Raw genomic sequence first — 16,301 nt, 5'->3', positions numbered from 1 at the left:
GGGCGGATTGGAGTGGGGTGGATTGGATTGGGGTGTGCTGTACGAGTATGTGTTAAAGCATCATTTCAGGAATTACACGTAATAAAGAAACAATGTTGGTTTGTAATGTTTAGAACAAGTTAATCATCATCTTTCGAGAACATCGCCCACATGAGCAAAAGAAAACATGAGTGCAAAGTGAGAAAAGACGACTTGGCATTGCAATTTTGTTTGTCCTGCTGGGCACCTTTTTGCCAATCACAAGCCTTTTGTTTGCATGGCACCAGAAGTTAAAAAGAACAAAATTGTACTTCAGTCACGTCGGGAGCAGCGGACGGGCACTGATTACATTGACTCAATCAGGTTTTGATCTCTGCTTCACAGAGAGGAACGGAAATGATACCAGGGCTGCAGTGACGAATTACAAGGCTGTAAAGAAGAGTGCCACGCAAACCATCAAATGATGGTCGACAGGTGGGCTCCAAGCCCTCTACTGTACACAACAGAGTGTTGCAAGCGAAACGCATGCGCTAGCACACGCACTCGCAGGCTCGACCCTAAAAAAATAGTCTGTAAATGCATTTATGATGCGCCCTAGTTAATACTGCGGTGCCATTTTAAGAAGTGTTTTGAAATAAATTGTTTATAAACGCACAATCGTGCTTTATTTTGCACACAAAAAAATGATATGGCTTTTTGGCATGTAGGTGGTGACTATTTTCTGCCTCCTACTAAGTTGATCTCTGCGCTCCGCGTTTGTTTATGGCCTATTTCTCTCCCCTCTCGCACCCCTCATTCTCCCGCACTAACCATCTGCACTGCTGGAATTGATGCTGTCGTTTGGAGTCAAGCGTGGAGGGAAACGGAGTGGGCCATGTCATACTAGGAAAAGTTTGCAGCTAGTACAAATCCTTTTTTTCCTGCGGCCTTTTCTCTTGATGGATTAATGAATGCGAGCGACGTCAATGACTGAATGAACGTATCCCATGAATGAATGAATGAATGTCTGAATGGATGTGTGGGGTGGATTTATGAGAGGGAAGATGTATGACCGGACACATGAATCCGTGTGAGATTGGATATGAGCATCGATTAATTAATCCAAATGTGGGAATAGTGAATGTCTAATAAAAGACTGGCAGAGTGGATGAATGGAAGGATGACAGAAGGGATAAAAATGGATGAATTAGTGAACCACAGTGTGAGGTTGGATAGTAAATCTGAGCATGAATGAATGAATGAGGAAGAATACATTTGTGGCTGGGTGAGTATGTGAGAGGGAATATGATTATTTCCAAGTGTATAGAAATAATGTTTATATTGTTTTTGAAATAATGCTATGTCTCTGTTGTTTGCTCATGTGTGAATTGCCTGTGTTTTGATTTAACGCGTACTTGATCTGATCTAGAACTTTAGGATCAAGGCTGGAGCGCAGGAGAACCAGAATGGAAGAATTAAAAGTCAGAGTGGATGGACTGTACGATTTAACAAGCGGTGCATTGCTTATTGTCAGCCTTTTATAGCGTTGCATTGTGAATAATTATACAGAGTTAATCACGCTGTCTATTTATTTTGTGCAGATCGGCTGAGAATCCTTATTACCGGACCCAAAAATATCCTGGTAAGTATTAGCTATGAAACCGATAATGAGCATAGCTGGAAAGATGCGCTAAAGGGAAACATGGCAATTTACCTGGTTTAAGAAGAGAAAAAGTGGTTTCATTAGATATTTTGTTCACTCTCAGATGAACCAAATGGTTTGTTGAAGGCTTCTAAGAATGTTTCAGACCACAAAAAGCAGCTGTCATTCCAGGTCTTACACGTTAAATAGTAACAGATCAATCTTGAAACAGGGATGGGCTACGATCGTGCCCGCAGCACACCTCCTGATATTATTTTATACATAATGCTGCTGAAGAGATCACTGACCCATCCTGATATGGGCTATATGTCAACCGCCGTGAAAACAGTGTTAATCACTACACTAGCATAGCCAGTGTGTGATAGACTCAAGTGCAAGGAAGGAAATGCCCCCCCGGCTGCTGTTTTGAATTATAAAATACATCAATAATTAGAGCTCAGTGGGCCTCGGTGCCACTGCACCTGCTACTCTGCCATCAGCACGGGGGAGCAGACGGGCACAACTTCCCAGGCCCTTGCTCCTTTGAGAGGCCCGTAGTGTAAGCCGTCGGCAGACGGAAATTACAGGCGCTGCACGTTTCATAGCGCTTGTCACTGTCATCCCGTTCCGCAGTATGAAACTTACCCGTGTCTGAGTCCGAACAGCCACACAAGCACGGAAACGGAAGAGACTGCTCCTAGTTGGGCCTGGGCATCCCCCCTCAAGTGTCTCTAAGTGCCAATAAGTGTGCGTATGCATTTTTACATTAAAAAATGTGTATCCTTTGACATTTCGGATTGGTTCATTTTATTGAGTGCCCTCTATTAGAGTTGATACTGAACCACACCCGTCTGCCCTGAAAATGATGTTAGTCACTAACGAGACATGTCTATTGTTCTGTGTCTTTACTGTTTACTGTTGTTATTGATGGAGCAGCATTGTAGTCTATTAAACCTTATTACATGGATCCGTCCCTCTTCGACAACTATGGACAACCCGAACTGTGCAAAATCCACCTATATTTACGGTCCAAAAGTTGTACAACCCGTGAAAAACACCAATTAGGGTGAACTTTGGGTATCCTGGAAGGTAAAACCTAGCTGCCCAGAATCTGGAATGCAAGGAGAGATTTGTAGAACTACTGTGGTAAGCAGGATATTAGAAGAAAAAAAAGAAAAAAATCAACCCTCAATAAGAGTGAACAGTCCATGATTACTAGGCGCACGCAGGAAGCCAATGGACAAAACCCTTTACATTACAATCACAATTATAATCCAGCTGCGTTTAGGAATTACTCATTAATGGGTGTAGACTTGTGATAGCAGCCCCCTGCCTTCTGTCCTTTGGGACATCACCCCGTGTAGGGTCTGATGAAGTATTTCTTTTTTTTGTAAAGTTTCTCAAATGTTTTACATTACTTTTGAAAAAAAGGGACAGTGTTTAGTGAGTTAATGGTTATGGGCATTGTAATTCTAAATATCAGAACGGGACCGTAGTATATGAGGATCATTAGCAAAAACCAGAGAGGACCCAGACATATAAGCCTAACTGTAATCATAAAAAGGACAGAGACTAAGTCATTGAAAATTTGCAAACTCCATGGAACACAAATGTTGCTAATCTCACGTACCTTGCCAGCAAAATTAAAATGTTGCCATGCCTAGTATTTTTACAGGAATGCCGACATTTTATTTTCAGTTATATTTGACTTTATCCTGTTGTATCTTGAAAGTCTAAGGCTGTGAAGCCGCTTTTCTTAGGATAATGCTTATCTGGCAGGTGGTACCATTTCACATGTCTTACAGTGAGTCCTGGTTTTTGCATTTTCAATTATCTGGAACATACATAATGGCAAAAGTGAAACTAAAAGACTCAACATGCAAAGTTCTCTGGGAATCAGACTCTCCTGGACAACAATTAAGATTTGATATTCTAAGCCTATATGTTTTTCAACCGTAAAGTTATACATTCTTTCTGATCTGTACTGATATCAGTCTGTGGAGCCTAGACATCCCCTGAAAGTTCTGAGCAGCCATGTGCATGTAAAGTAGTACTAGCACATAAAGAAGGATAATGCTCTGTCCTGTACTTACTAAAGGAGATGTGTGTTTTTCTACTGTTCAGCCACCTACCTGCCACATCAATTATTAACAAAGAACCCTGCTCCTTTTAAAAGGGTCCCCACAGTTTTGTAGTATAATCTCTCTAACTCAGGTCTGGAACAAACACTGAAGCCAGACCAGACCTATAAATTGTGAGGAATGGAAAGCATGAATTTGGCAAGAAACAGTAGGAATGAAGCAATGGAGATTACAGATATGTAATAGATATGTAATCTGAGCACTTAGTCTCAGTAGTTATTAAATGAAGATATGACCAGCCCATTATGGCTTCTTCAAAGCCAGGTATTCATAAATAAAACAGACACAGAATTCATAATACAGACCTATGCTCATATTTGTTATAAAACGTACAAGGTACAGCCCAAGGAGTGCTTGACTGTAACACCTACCCTCTCAACCTCCAGACAGAGGTAGAGCTTTACCATGGTCTGGAGCAGGAGGATGGGAGAGTGGAGAAGACATAGCAATGGTTGTAAAGGCCACTCTAGTGTATCAGACTTCTGATGGATACAACTACCTGTGGATTCCTCACCTAATGAATACTCCCATGGCGCCAGCATTCGACGGAAATCTTCTTACTAGTCTCTGCACGTCGACGAGGATGTCACTCTAGCCCACGCGACGCCGTCTGACGTCATACAGGCAATAAGAGGTCCTCGACGACGTGCGGACGTCAGTTCCCTTTTTTCCGTGCATTCGAAACGGTTATCTTCGAGGGAGCAACTGTTACTTTTGTGGTTACAGTGTATATCTTGCTGCGTAGTCTTTCGCTGTGGTAATAATGTCGCAGAGAAAGTCTGGTTTTAAACCTTGTCGTGAGTGTGGAGGCAAGATGTCGGTGACGGATCCTCATTCCGATTGCCTTTGGTGTTTGAGCTCCGACCACGACGTCTCGACTTGTGATTCATGCCAGCACATGAATCCAAAGGCCCTCAAGGAACGTGAGGCGAAGCTGTTTATGGCAAAATCAAAGGAGAAACATCACAAGAAGTCTTCTTCTCCAAGACATCGGCGTCATCGAGACTCCCAGCGCCGTAGAGAATCTCGGCGTCATTCAAAGGAGACTCGTTCCAGGTCTTCGGATCGGCGCCGAAGGACATGGGAGATCAGTCCCACGGTTACGCCGCATCCTTCGACGCCGTTGCCCTCTCCGGCGTCTCCAACTTCACCTGGACAGGCGTCGGTGATTGAGGTATTGGAGCCTCAAGTGTTTTCTCCGGCGCAGACGCCGAGGCCGGCGTCGGGGTCGCCTCTGAGACAGGCACCTCAGTATCCGGCTTTTCCCACCCCTGGAGCCGATAGTTCCGCATTCTTGAATGCGATGTATGCCATCTTCCAACAGATGGCTCCAGGGGGTGCTCCGGCTGGGCCTTTGGCCTTTTCTTTGGGTGATCCTGCGCCTCTTCGGCCGGCACCCTTTATGCCCTTTCTCCCGTTTGGGAACGTGGGCTCGGCGCCAGTGTCGGCGCCGGTGGCCGCTCCGGTGGCTTCAGAAGGATTGGCCCCGGGGATTTCCATCCCGTCGACGTCGGGATTTCGGCCTGTGACTCCGGTGGGTCCATCTGCTTCAGCTGCTCTTTCGTCGGCGCCGAAGTTACCTGTGGCGCCGGACGCGGCGTCGGTGGCTTCTGAAGATCGGCGCCGATCTTCGACTTCGGCGGAGGCATTGTCGACTCCGCGTATTGCGCAACGACTTCATTCAAGGAGACGTGCTCTCCGTGTATTAGAAGAGCAGGAGTACCAACGAGCCCTAGAGGAAGGAGAGCTAGAGGACTCTGGTGATGGGAGCGTGGACTGGAGTCGGCCAGTGGGCTGGACACTTCCCCTGAGTGGGACCTTTCGTCCCCGGGGGAATATACTGAGGAGGCTGCTTCCTTTCATGCAGTGGTACGGAAGGCAGCCAGTTTTTTGGACCTGCCTTTGCCGGTGGTGGAGGCAAAACAAAACCTTTTAACAGAGGTGCTACATCCGGCTTCAGCCGCGGCGGAGCCTCTGTTGCCATTTAATGACGCTCTGCTGGATCCGGTGTTAGAGGTGTGGAAGAGGCCGGCATCTTCCCCAGCAGTTCACAGAGCCGTGGCCAGGAGGTATCGGGCGGCTCCGACTGACCCTGGTTTCCTATCTAGGCACCCTACGCCGGAGAGCTTGGGGGTGCAGGCCTCCTGTTCGTCCAAGTCAGCGCCTGGTTCTTTCCCGACGGTGCCTGGGGACAGAGATTCAAAGAAGCTAGAGGCGCAGTCGAAGAAGATTTTTTCATCCTGCAGTCTGGCGTTAAAAGCCACCAATGCAACCTGTATCCTGGGGAGGTATATTCATGCTCTGATGGATGACATTTCCTCTTCGTTTACAGAGCTTCCCCAGGGTCTTTTGGATCTTGTCTCAAATGCCCAGGCTGCTGCGACCCAAATTATCCAGACGGGACTGGATACCACTGACTCGGTAGCCAGGGCAATGGGCACAACTGTGGTGGCAAGGAGGCAGGCCTGGCTCCGTAACTCGGGCTTTTCTGCAGATGTACAGTCCACATTGTTGGATCTCCCGTTTGATGGGGACAAACTGTTTGGAGCTAAGGCTGATTCGGCCTTGGAACGTTTTAAGGAAAGCAGGGCCACGGCTAAGTCGTTAGGGCTCCAAGCTCCTTCTTCCACGGCCTCTTCCAGATTCTTCAGGAGGTTTCGTGGATTTGGGCGTGGCTCTTCCTCCTCTTCCTTTCGGGGGAGATATCAGCAACCTGCTTCTTCCCATCCCTATAGATCCTTCAGGGGGAGAGGTAGGGTCCGCACCAGAGGAGCCTCTCAGCAGCACTCTGCCTCTTCCTCATCCTCTGGCGGGGTGCAGCAGGGGAAGCAGCCTTAGGCTTCCACCATTTCCCACTCACTCCTCTCCTGTAGGGGGAAGATTACAGCATTTTCTCACCAAATGGAAGACTGTTACATCGGACACTTGGGTTCTCAGTATTGTGGGAAAAGGCTACACCCTTCCCTTTCGGGAGTTCCCGCCCCTCATCCCGCCCGCCCTTCTTATTGTTCAGAAGAACACCTCCTGTTGCTAGAACAGGAGGTGCAAGTCCTCCTTTCAAAGGGCGCGGTGGAGTTGGTCCCGGAGCAGGAAAGGGGTCGAGGATGTTACTCAAGGTATTTCCTGATTCCCAAGAAGGATGGTCGTTTGAGACCAATTCTGGACCTGAGGATCTTGAATTGGTTCCTCAAGCAGGAAAAGTTCAAGATGCTGACCCTAGCACAGGTGCTTTTGGCGTTGAACATGGAAGACTGGATGGTGTCTGTCGACTTGCAGGATGCTTACTTTCATATCCCAATACTCAAGTCACACAGGAAGTATCTCCGGTTTGTGGTGGGATCGCAACACTATCAGTTTGCGGTCCTTCCGTTTGGTCTTACTTCAGCACCTCGAGTCTTCACGAAGGTGATGTCGGTGGTTGCGGCAGAACTCAGAAGGAAGGGGATAGCAGTATTCCCTTACTTGGACGACTGGTTGATCAAAGCCAAGTCCCCGGAGCTTGTGTCGCATCATCTGCAGTCAACAACCCAGTTGTTGTTCGACCTGGGTTTTTCGGTGAACGAGCCCAAATCTCACCTAGAGCCCTCTCAGCGCCTCCTGTTCATAGGGGCAGTACTGGATACAACATTGGGTCGGGCCTTTCCTCCGCCTCAGCGGATTCAAGATATTCAGGATTTGGTTCCAATGTTTTGAAATGGAGCGGTAGTTCCAGTCCTCAAGGTCCTTCGTCTGCTCGGTCTGTTTGCCTCCTGCATTCTGTTGGTCACGCATGCTCGCTGGCACATGAGGGCTCTTCAGTGGTGCCTCCGAAGGCAGTGGTCTCAACACAAAGGGGATCTAGAGAGTACTGTCAAGATCTCCAGAGATGCTGCTGTGGATTTGAAGTGGTGGATTGCAAGCAACAATCTTTCACAAGGAAAGCCGTTCCAGCAGTCGCCACCAGTGGCCACAGTCATAACGGATGCTTCCACTCTAGGGTGGGGAGCTCATCTGGGGGATCTGGAGATCAAAGGCCTTTGGTCTCCAGAGGAACAGATGTTTCACATCAATCTGTTAGAGTTACGGGCTGTACGTCTGGCTCTCAAGGCCTTCCTCCCTTCCCTTCGTGGTCTGTCGGTACAGGTCCTAACGGACAATACTGCCACGATGTGGTACATAAACAAGCAGGGAGGAGTGGGGTCGTACCTTCTCTGCAGAGAAGCTCTTTGACTATGGTCCTGGGCAAAGGACCATCAGATTTGCTTGATAGCAAACCATCTGGCCGGAGTCTTGAACGTGCGTGCGGACAGTCTCAGTCGCCAATTCTCGGCAGACCACGAGTGGCGTCTCCATCCAGATCAAGTCCGTTTAATCTTCCAGAGGTGGGGGTTTCCTCGGGTAGATCTGTTTGCCACTCGAGAGAACGCGCATTGTCCGTTATTCTGCAGCCTCCAGTATCCGATGCAGGGAGCGTTGGGGGACGCGTTTCAAATAACCTGGTGCGGCCAGTTGCTTTACGCGTTTCCTCCCATACCCTTGATTCCTCGAGTATTGAGGAAGATTCGCCAGGACCGGGCTCTAGTCATCCTAATAGCTCCGGATTGGCCAAGGAGGGTATGGTACTCCGACCTTCTCCAACTCTCAATGTGCCCTCCGCTCCGTCTCCCTTTCAGGGCAGACCTCCTCTCGCAGTCGCAGGGGCAGGTTCTACACCCCAACCTCCAGAGTCTGCACCTTCATGCCTGGAGATTGAACGGGGCAACCTGAGTTCCTTCTCTCTCCCGCCTGAGGTAGTGGATGTTATATTAGCGGCCAGGCGACACTCCACTAAATCTATCTACGCTAATAGATGGTCTAAATTTGTTGCGTGGTGTGGAGAGAGGCAGATTGATCCTTTGCATTCTCATCTATCGGACGTTTTGTCTTTTGCTCTGTCTCTAGCGCAGAAAGGTTGTGCAGTGGCTACCATTAAGGGTTATTTATCGGCCTTGTCAGCCTTCATATGTCTTCCAGACCAACCATCGTTATTTAAATCCCCTATTGTTATCAGATTCTTGAAAGGTCTTCTAAATAAATATCCTCTAAAGCCATTCGTTATGCCGCAATGGGATTTGTCCTTGGTCCTGACTTTCCTTATGGGGTCCCCTTTTGAACCTATGCATTCTTGCCCCTTAAGGTATTTGGTTTTAAAAACAGTCTTCCTGATAGCTATAACATCAGCAAGGAGAGTGAGTGAGTTGCAGGCCTTATCGGTAAAGCCCCCTTATACAACTTTTTATGGGGATAAGGTGGTGTTGAGGACCAAGGCTGCTTTCCTCCCGAAGGTTGTTTCACCCTTCCATTTGGCTCAGGCAATTACTTTGTCCACGTTCTATCCTCCGCCTCATCCTTCCAAAGAGGAAGAAAGACTGCACCGTCTGGACCCAAAGAGAGCGTTGAGCTTCTTTATTGATAGAACAAAGGACTTCAGGCTGGAGGATCAGCTGTTTATTGGATACGTGGGCAAGAGGAGAGGAAAGGCAGTCCACAAGAGAACACTATCCAGGTGGGTTGTTCTTTGCATTAAAATCTGTTACTCTTTGGCAAAGAAGGATCCTCCTGAGGGCATTAGAGCTCATTCCACCAGAGCTAAGTCGGCCACTTCGGCCTTGGCCAGAGGTGTTCCTGTGGTCGACATCTGCAAGGCCGAAACTTGGTCGTCCCTTCACACTTTTGCAAAACATTACTGTTTGGATTCTGAGGTTAGAAGGGACGGCCATTTTGCACGGTCAGTGCTGCAGGATTTCTTGGTTTGACCATTTAGGCACCCACCGCCGGGCGTGGTACTGCTTTGGGACTCTATTCATTAGGTGAGGAATCCACAGGTAGTTGTATCCATCAGAAGAACGAGTTACTTACCTTCGGTAACGACTTTTCTGGTGGATACGTTAGCTACCTGTGGATTCCTCACGGTCCCACCCGCCTCCCCGTTGCCTTTCTGGTCTTACCAAGTAATCCTTGAGTACGCTCCTCTTGGTCTTTGAGGGTGCAATAGATGTTGTATATATTATATTTATATATATGTATATATGTATATATCGTCGTGTATATACTTGATGTGTATATATATTTTGAAAAGAGAGAGTTTTATATATATATATATATAAAAGATTTACAGTTATTCATGCAATGTTGTGTATTTTTACAATGTAATGGGATGTTGCCTTGCTCTTTCATTGCATTGCCTGGTTGTTCTCATGCACGTAAAAAATGATTGGTACTGACGTCCGCACGTCGTCGAGGACCTCTTATTGCCTGTATGACGTCAGACGGCGTCGCGTGGGCTAGAGTGACGTCCTCGTCGACGTGCAGAGACTAGTAAGAAGATTTCCGTCGAATGCTGGCGCCATGGGAGTATTCATTAGGTGAGGAATCCACAGGTAGCTAACGTATCCACCAGAAAAGTCGTTACCGAAGGTAAGTAACTCGTTCTTCTGGGACATGAGCGTGGGGGCAGTGCCTTCTCCTGCACCTCAGAACCATTGTTATCGATAGAGACGCTTCCTTCTTGATTTTAGCCAATACATGGCAAAGTACAGGGAAGTAAGGGAAGATGAGGTAAAGACCTCGCAGCCATTTGAATGACAGAGTGTCCACTCTTCAAGCCTCGATATATAAACCATGAGTGTTACCTGGATAAAAGAACATCTCTCCTAAACCCAAATAGATTTAGCCAGGGGCAGATAGGCCTCTTCTGACTCCGTGAAGGCCATGTTCTTCAGGTAGTAGACACAGCTGTATCTGCCTGCCGACATGTTTTCTGCCCGTCAATTGCACTGACCTGGGGGGTGAGAGAGTTGGTCCCTGCCCGTTCCCCAGTGTTTCTCACAAATTATGTGAGGGTATGTCCATCAGGCGTCAAGCTGAGACTTGAAAATGACTGAATTTCCCATACAGTTCTACGCCTGACAGTGCTGCACAAGACCACAAGAATCCAAACAAGACATAATCCAGTGAAGTCCTCTGTCTACATCTACCTGCAGTTGCCGTCACAAAGTACCCTTCACCAGGATCAAAGCAGAACGCAATTCTGCAGTTATTTCCAGTAGACATGACTACTGCAGTAGTCTTCTGTGTGCTCCTGTCAGCTTATCTAAGCACACCTCTTCGCCCACCTCCAGTCACTGACACCAGGTTAGCTGGCTCACATTAAAAAATAGGTAACATACATATTTCTGAGGGGAGGAGCCAAAATGGCGGCCGAGACGGACGCTTAAACGAGAGCTCCGACTCGGGCCCACGTATAATATGCTGCAGGGCGCTCCCGGACTGGCGAGTGGTGCATATATGCACAGAAATTTGGACCAAGGATTTGGCGGTTCCCAAGAGCCGAGCGGGTCCGCGGGCTGCGACGTGGTGATCGGGCCGGAGTGCGGGCCGCGACGGAGCTGGCGGCCGAAATGTCGTGGTTCCCCTACGAAGGCCCGTGGAGTCGGAGACGGCGCAGGTGTCGCCGTTGGGCCTGGCCGAGAGGAACCGAAGCACAGTGAGGGGGGCGTCCCGGGGGGGGGACTCTCGCTCGTGGGGGTCGGCGTTGAGGGCTGCCCGCTCTCCTTCCACCTCCCCTCCCGCTCCGGCTCGCCCTGAGGCTCGGTGATTGCCACTGCCCTTCTGTGCCTGCCGCCGGGCGGGGCACCCCGGCGGCCTAACTCCGAGCCGGGTGCGTGTAGGAGCTTGTGAAGTGCTCCGAGAATACGTGTCGCTCTGCAGGGACCTGCCGGCGGGCGAGAGTGGAACAGGCGGGGCGGCGAGACGGTCGAGCCTCGGCGCGGGAGTGTGAGAGCCGCGCCGCAAAGGGAAAAGACTTGCCCGGGCTCGGCGGTGGTGCAGGGGTGGCGAAGAGGCAGTTGCAGACTGCCGTTAGAGGACCTCCTCCCCCACTGCCAATGGGGGCAACTATAATAACTACACAGGATCGGAGAGGTGGCCGTGAGGCTGGGTGAGTCTGGAGCCCCCTCACCCCCCTCTCCAGCTACACCTCACTCTGCGCCGTCGCCATCTGGGTCCCACTTAACCCTATCGGGGGGTAGGGGAGCACACACTTGCGGGGAGCGGAGAGGGCCGGTCACATGGCCCCGCGGCAGGCCACTTGATGCCTAGAGGCGCCGCTGGTTACGGGCGCGTGTGTGCCGGGCTCAGCCGCTGACCTTCTCGCACAGGGAGGGCCGTAAATCGACTTGGCTGAGACGCGGGGAGGAATCCCATTCTGCAGAGCGCGAGCGCATTAATAGCGGAATCCATCGCCCAAGCGGCGCACTGTCACGCCACTCAGCTCCTTGCGAGTTGACCAACGGCAACGCATCATGGCCGGAAGAACCAAATCCGTGAAAAATCAAGACCGACTCACAAAAGGACAGGCACCAAGCGATCAACTGCTAGTACCAACTCTACAATCATTGGAAAGCACACTCCAAGCCCACTCCACACAATTTGAAAAAGTACTACAGGCGATTATGGGCACTAAAACCTCCTTGGAGAACAGGATAGACACAGTATCACAAGATTTGAACCTACTCAGAGTGGACCATTGCAACTTGGCGGAGAGAGTGAAATCAGCGGAAGTGGTGCTAAAAGAGTTGAACCCATCGGTTTCGGATAACCAAAAACAAATACAACGGCTGGATGCAGAGGTGAAGATTCTATGGCGACGCGCTGAAGAAGCAGAAGGTAGATCCCGGCGAAACAACGTACGCTTCTTAGGATTTCCCAAAAAGCTAACAGAGCAGAATACAGAAATATTCTTAGAACAATGGCTGACCAAGAAGGTGCTAAATGGGGCGCCATCTAAGTTCTTCTCTGTGGAAAGGGCACACAGAGTCCCGGGGAGGCCCCCGGCCCCAGGACAACCACTTAGACCGCTGATAGCAAGATTCTTAAACTACAGAGACCGCGACATAATTTTACAGCAGTTCCGCAGCAAAGGCCCATTTCGACATGAGGACTCAGTAGTTAATGCATACCCAGACTTCACCCAGGAGGTACAGAGACAACGCAACTCCTATGTAAAAATTAAGCCACGCCTCCGCGAGCATAATATTAAATACGCCTTTCTGTTCCCTGCCAAGCTGAGAATAATATCAGATGAACGCACTCACGTATTCACTTCCTCTGAGGATGCCTGGACGTGGCTGCACGCCAAAGGTCTGGCACTACCCCAAGCTGGAACGGACGAAGGAGAGGAATGGCTCACTACTCCATTGCGGAAGCGCTCCAAGAAAAGAACCAAATGACAACCCACTGAAAAACAGGCAGCAGAAGAAAGGGCAAAAGCCTTGAAAGAAACTCCTTTATACACGCAAAACTCCTTTGAGGCACTCCGGGAGAACCCTGCAGACAGCCCGAAATCTGACACGGCCAGCTCAGACTCCACGTTAACAGAAGTACTAAAGGGCCCGAAGCTCACACCCAGATCCGCGGACGCACTGTAGACACAGGACACCAGCTGTTTCCCCCTCCGGAATGAGCGACAAACTTGTAGGGTGGCACAGATCATCTGTGCGTGCTCCCACACGAAGGAGGACGCAGCCGCTGACCACAAGTATCTTTTAAAATACTCATCCCCCCCTACCGAAAACATTGTTTAATGTCATTGATTATGTGCTCAGGGAGGGGGTAAACAACCCGGGAGCGCCCAGATGTACACGCAGACCATGTCTGCGGAAGGATGTGAGCCCCGTACGTGAGCCACATCTGGTTGCCTATATAGCTCCCCCACAGGTATTCACATGGATACAAATCTCATTAAGTAGTAGTGTGTTGAGTAGTTTAACACTAGTTCATAGTTGGGTGTGGGGTTTAATCAGGTTGGGTGGAGGGGGGGTGATAGATACGCTGTGCTCAAAAGGTCAATTTAAAACACAGGAAACACTGCTAGTGCTGATAGACTTACGTACATACCAGGTAGGGCTGGGTGTGACCCGTGTGGGTATTGACACCAGGATTGCACCGCAGGCAGGTGCTTTACACAATGCTAGATGGCGCCAAACGTAAACCCCTCAGCGCATCAATATGAAATAATCACGTGGAATGTGAGAGGTCTGGGTGCACCAAGCAAAAGATCCCGGGTATATGCACGCCATAGACGCCAGGGCGCACACATCGCCATTCTCCAAGAGACACACTGTCTGGAACCTGACTTACAGGAATTACGGGAAAGATGGGGTGGACAGTTGGTAGGCACAACGTACTCAGCCTTTGCCAGAGGAGTGTTGGTATGGATAGCAGGAGGTGTCCCCTTTGTCCAAACCTCACATAGAATAGACCAGGGTGGCAGATATGTGGTAATAGAGGGGCAGCTAGATGGGAAACAATTGTCAATAATCGGTGTCTACGCCCCAAATAGTGCGATAGTTGAATTCCTGGGCACACTCACCCCAGCATTATTAGTAAACCCCACAGCCCCATCCATCTGGGGTGGCGACTTTAACAGCACACCGAATGCAGAATTAGATAGGTCAAACATAACCCCGAAAGCAACACTAAATAGAACCGCCAGAAGTCCCTTGCTAGCATGGGCGGGCGACATGAGAATATATGACTTATGGCGCACAAAGCATCCGCAGCAGAGGGAATATTCATTCTATTCAATACCCCACAAAGTACACACAAGAATAGATATAATATGGGGGACCCGGGATATATGCGAATTGATAAATAAGTCAGAATACCTGGCCAAAACACTATCGGATCACTCACCACTTAGAATAACATTGAATTGGGGCAGGAGACGCTCGCAGATCCCCACTTGGCGAATGCAGGTGGAGGCTCTCCAGGATCAGGCGTTCAGCGACGGGTTAAACACAGCAGTGAGACAGTATTGGGAAATCAATAAGGACTCTACAGGTTTTAGAGCGTTAGAATCGGAGGCGCACAAGGTTGTAGTAAGAGGGCATTGTATCTCAACCACCTGGGGAGTGAGGCACACTCTACATGCGGAGGTCAACAAATTAGAAAAGGAACTGAAACCCATTGTTGCTAACAGAAACCCTATTTTATTATAAATGATAGTAAAGTCATTCTTCCCTTAAAATGTGTTCTTTTCTGTGCTTCTTTCAGCAGCCTCTGAAGTGAGCAGAGGAAAAATTGTTAAATATGGGCAAGGTAAAGGTGAAACAAAAACAGTACTGCAACCTCTACGCTCTGAACCACAAGTCCGAAAAGTCCAAATCCCCAAATCTATGATGGCGTTGTCATTTCTAAAGGTATACTTACTTAGTTGAAATACTGTTTTGACAGATATAGCGAGATGCTTTATGTAGTGAAACTGTGCTTTATTAACAGTGTACAACTTATTTACAACATTTTTTGATGTTTTACACTCTCTTTGGGATTGGGAACTGTATTCAGTTTTAAAGAGGAGCTTCAGCTCAGTATGTTTTCCAATTACATCCAAATATCACTCTCCTACCCCACCTGCACCTCTCTCGTAGAGCCTCCCAACTTGTAAGATTTGACAAAGCTTTGCTTTTGAAAGTCTGAGGCTCCAAACGGTTAAAACAAAAATTGTAGCTATTAATGTCAAAGCCTTCTGTAAAAACATGTAACGTAGAGAGTTCCCATCTACCTATCATTTTAGAGGGCCATCCAGTGAATGATTTTACAGTAGGTCTACAAATTATAATCTGACAGCATCAAACAAAGGGATATTTTGGAAACCAAACCCCAACTAGACATCATCAACAGAAGTGGCATTTAAAACTCTGAGCCCTCAACTAGACCTAAAAACCAAGAGACATTTTAGAATCAGAACCTTAACTAGACGTTGTCAAACAAAGTTACATTCTGGAATTCCAGTTGTAAAGGATACAGAACTGGGGTTAAGAACACAGTTTCTTTACACTGGACGATGTGTATAGATCAATTCCTTCGATGAGATATTAACTTAATATACTCTTCTTGCAAACTGAAGCATGGCTCTGAAGCAAAGTCATCTGGATATACATCCATTGTATATGGATGAAGTCCAAATGAAATAAAGTGAATGAGTACTATCATATATATATGTAGACACCGAAATATTTGTTTTACATGTGAAGTGTATGCTTTGTGCTAAACTGATGATAGAGATTAGACATGTAATTAGAGAGCAAACATTTAAGTGCACAATCATGATAGAAATGCTAGGTTTTTAGAAGAAACATCAATTAGAATAATTCGAAATGTTTAAACTGATCACCGAAATCTTGTTCAGTGTTTTCATATGCAACTCCACTACCTAGATTGATGCACATGAATAATCAGCATAGGTGTTCTGTTTAGGTACACATTTGTGGACCCTTTAATGTAAACACCGTGTTGGAACAGAGTGTTATGTCAGCTGTGACTTTGTGGATACCGCCACACATGAAAGGTAGTGGTCGACGTGCATACATTGCTGTGTCACCTGGATTATCTCCGCATTTGTGACGAGTGTAGAATGATGTTCGGTAAGGCAGACCTAAAAGTATAAATGGTTCTAGCTGGTGGAATTATGGTATTTTCCGTTTTCTGCACTCTGTGCTTTCGTATTTCTTAAAGGTCCAGGTCTTGGATGCCCTTTGAGT

At 48.1% G+C, this 16,301-nt stretch overlaps 1 protein-coding gene across 1 annotated transcript in view; it reads left to right on the top strand.

Moving 5' to 3' along the window:
* FAM216A (family with sequence similarity 216 member A) overlaps positions 1-16,301 on the top strand; it is a 126,792-nt gene that overhangs the window by 37,377 nt on the left and 73,114 nt on the right. Inside the window, exons 2-3 of the mRNA XM_069214873.1 lie at positions 1,560-1,600; positions 14,815-14,960. Coding sequence (XP_069070974.1) covers positions 1,560-1,600; positions 14,815-14,960 — 187 coding nt within the window. The remainder of the gene's footprint in view (positions 1-1,559; positions 1,601-14,814; positions 14,961-16,301) is intronic.

Source organism: Pleurodeles waltl, chromosome 11 (genome assembly GCF_031143425.1).
Source record: "Pleurodeles waltl isolate 20211129_DDA chromosome 11, aPleWal1.hap1.20221129, whole genome shotgun sequence".
NCBI lineage: Eukaryota > Metazoa > Chordata > Amphibia > Caudata > Salamandridae > Pleurodeles > Pleurodeles waltl.
This window is presented reverse-complemented; position numbering and strand designations above follow the sequence as displayed.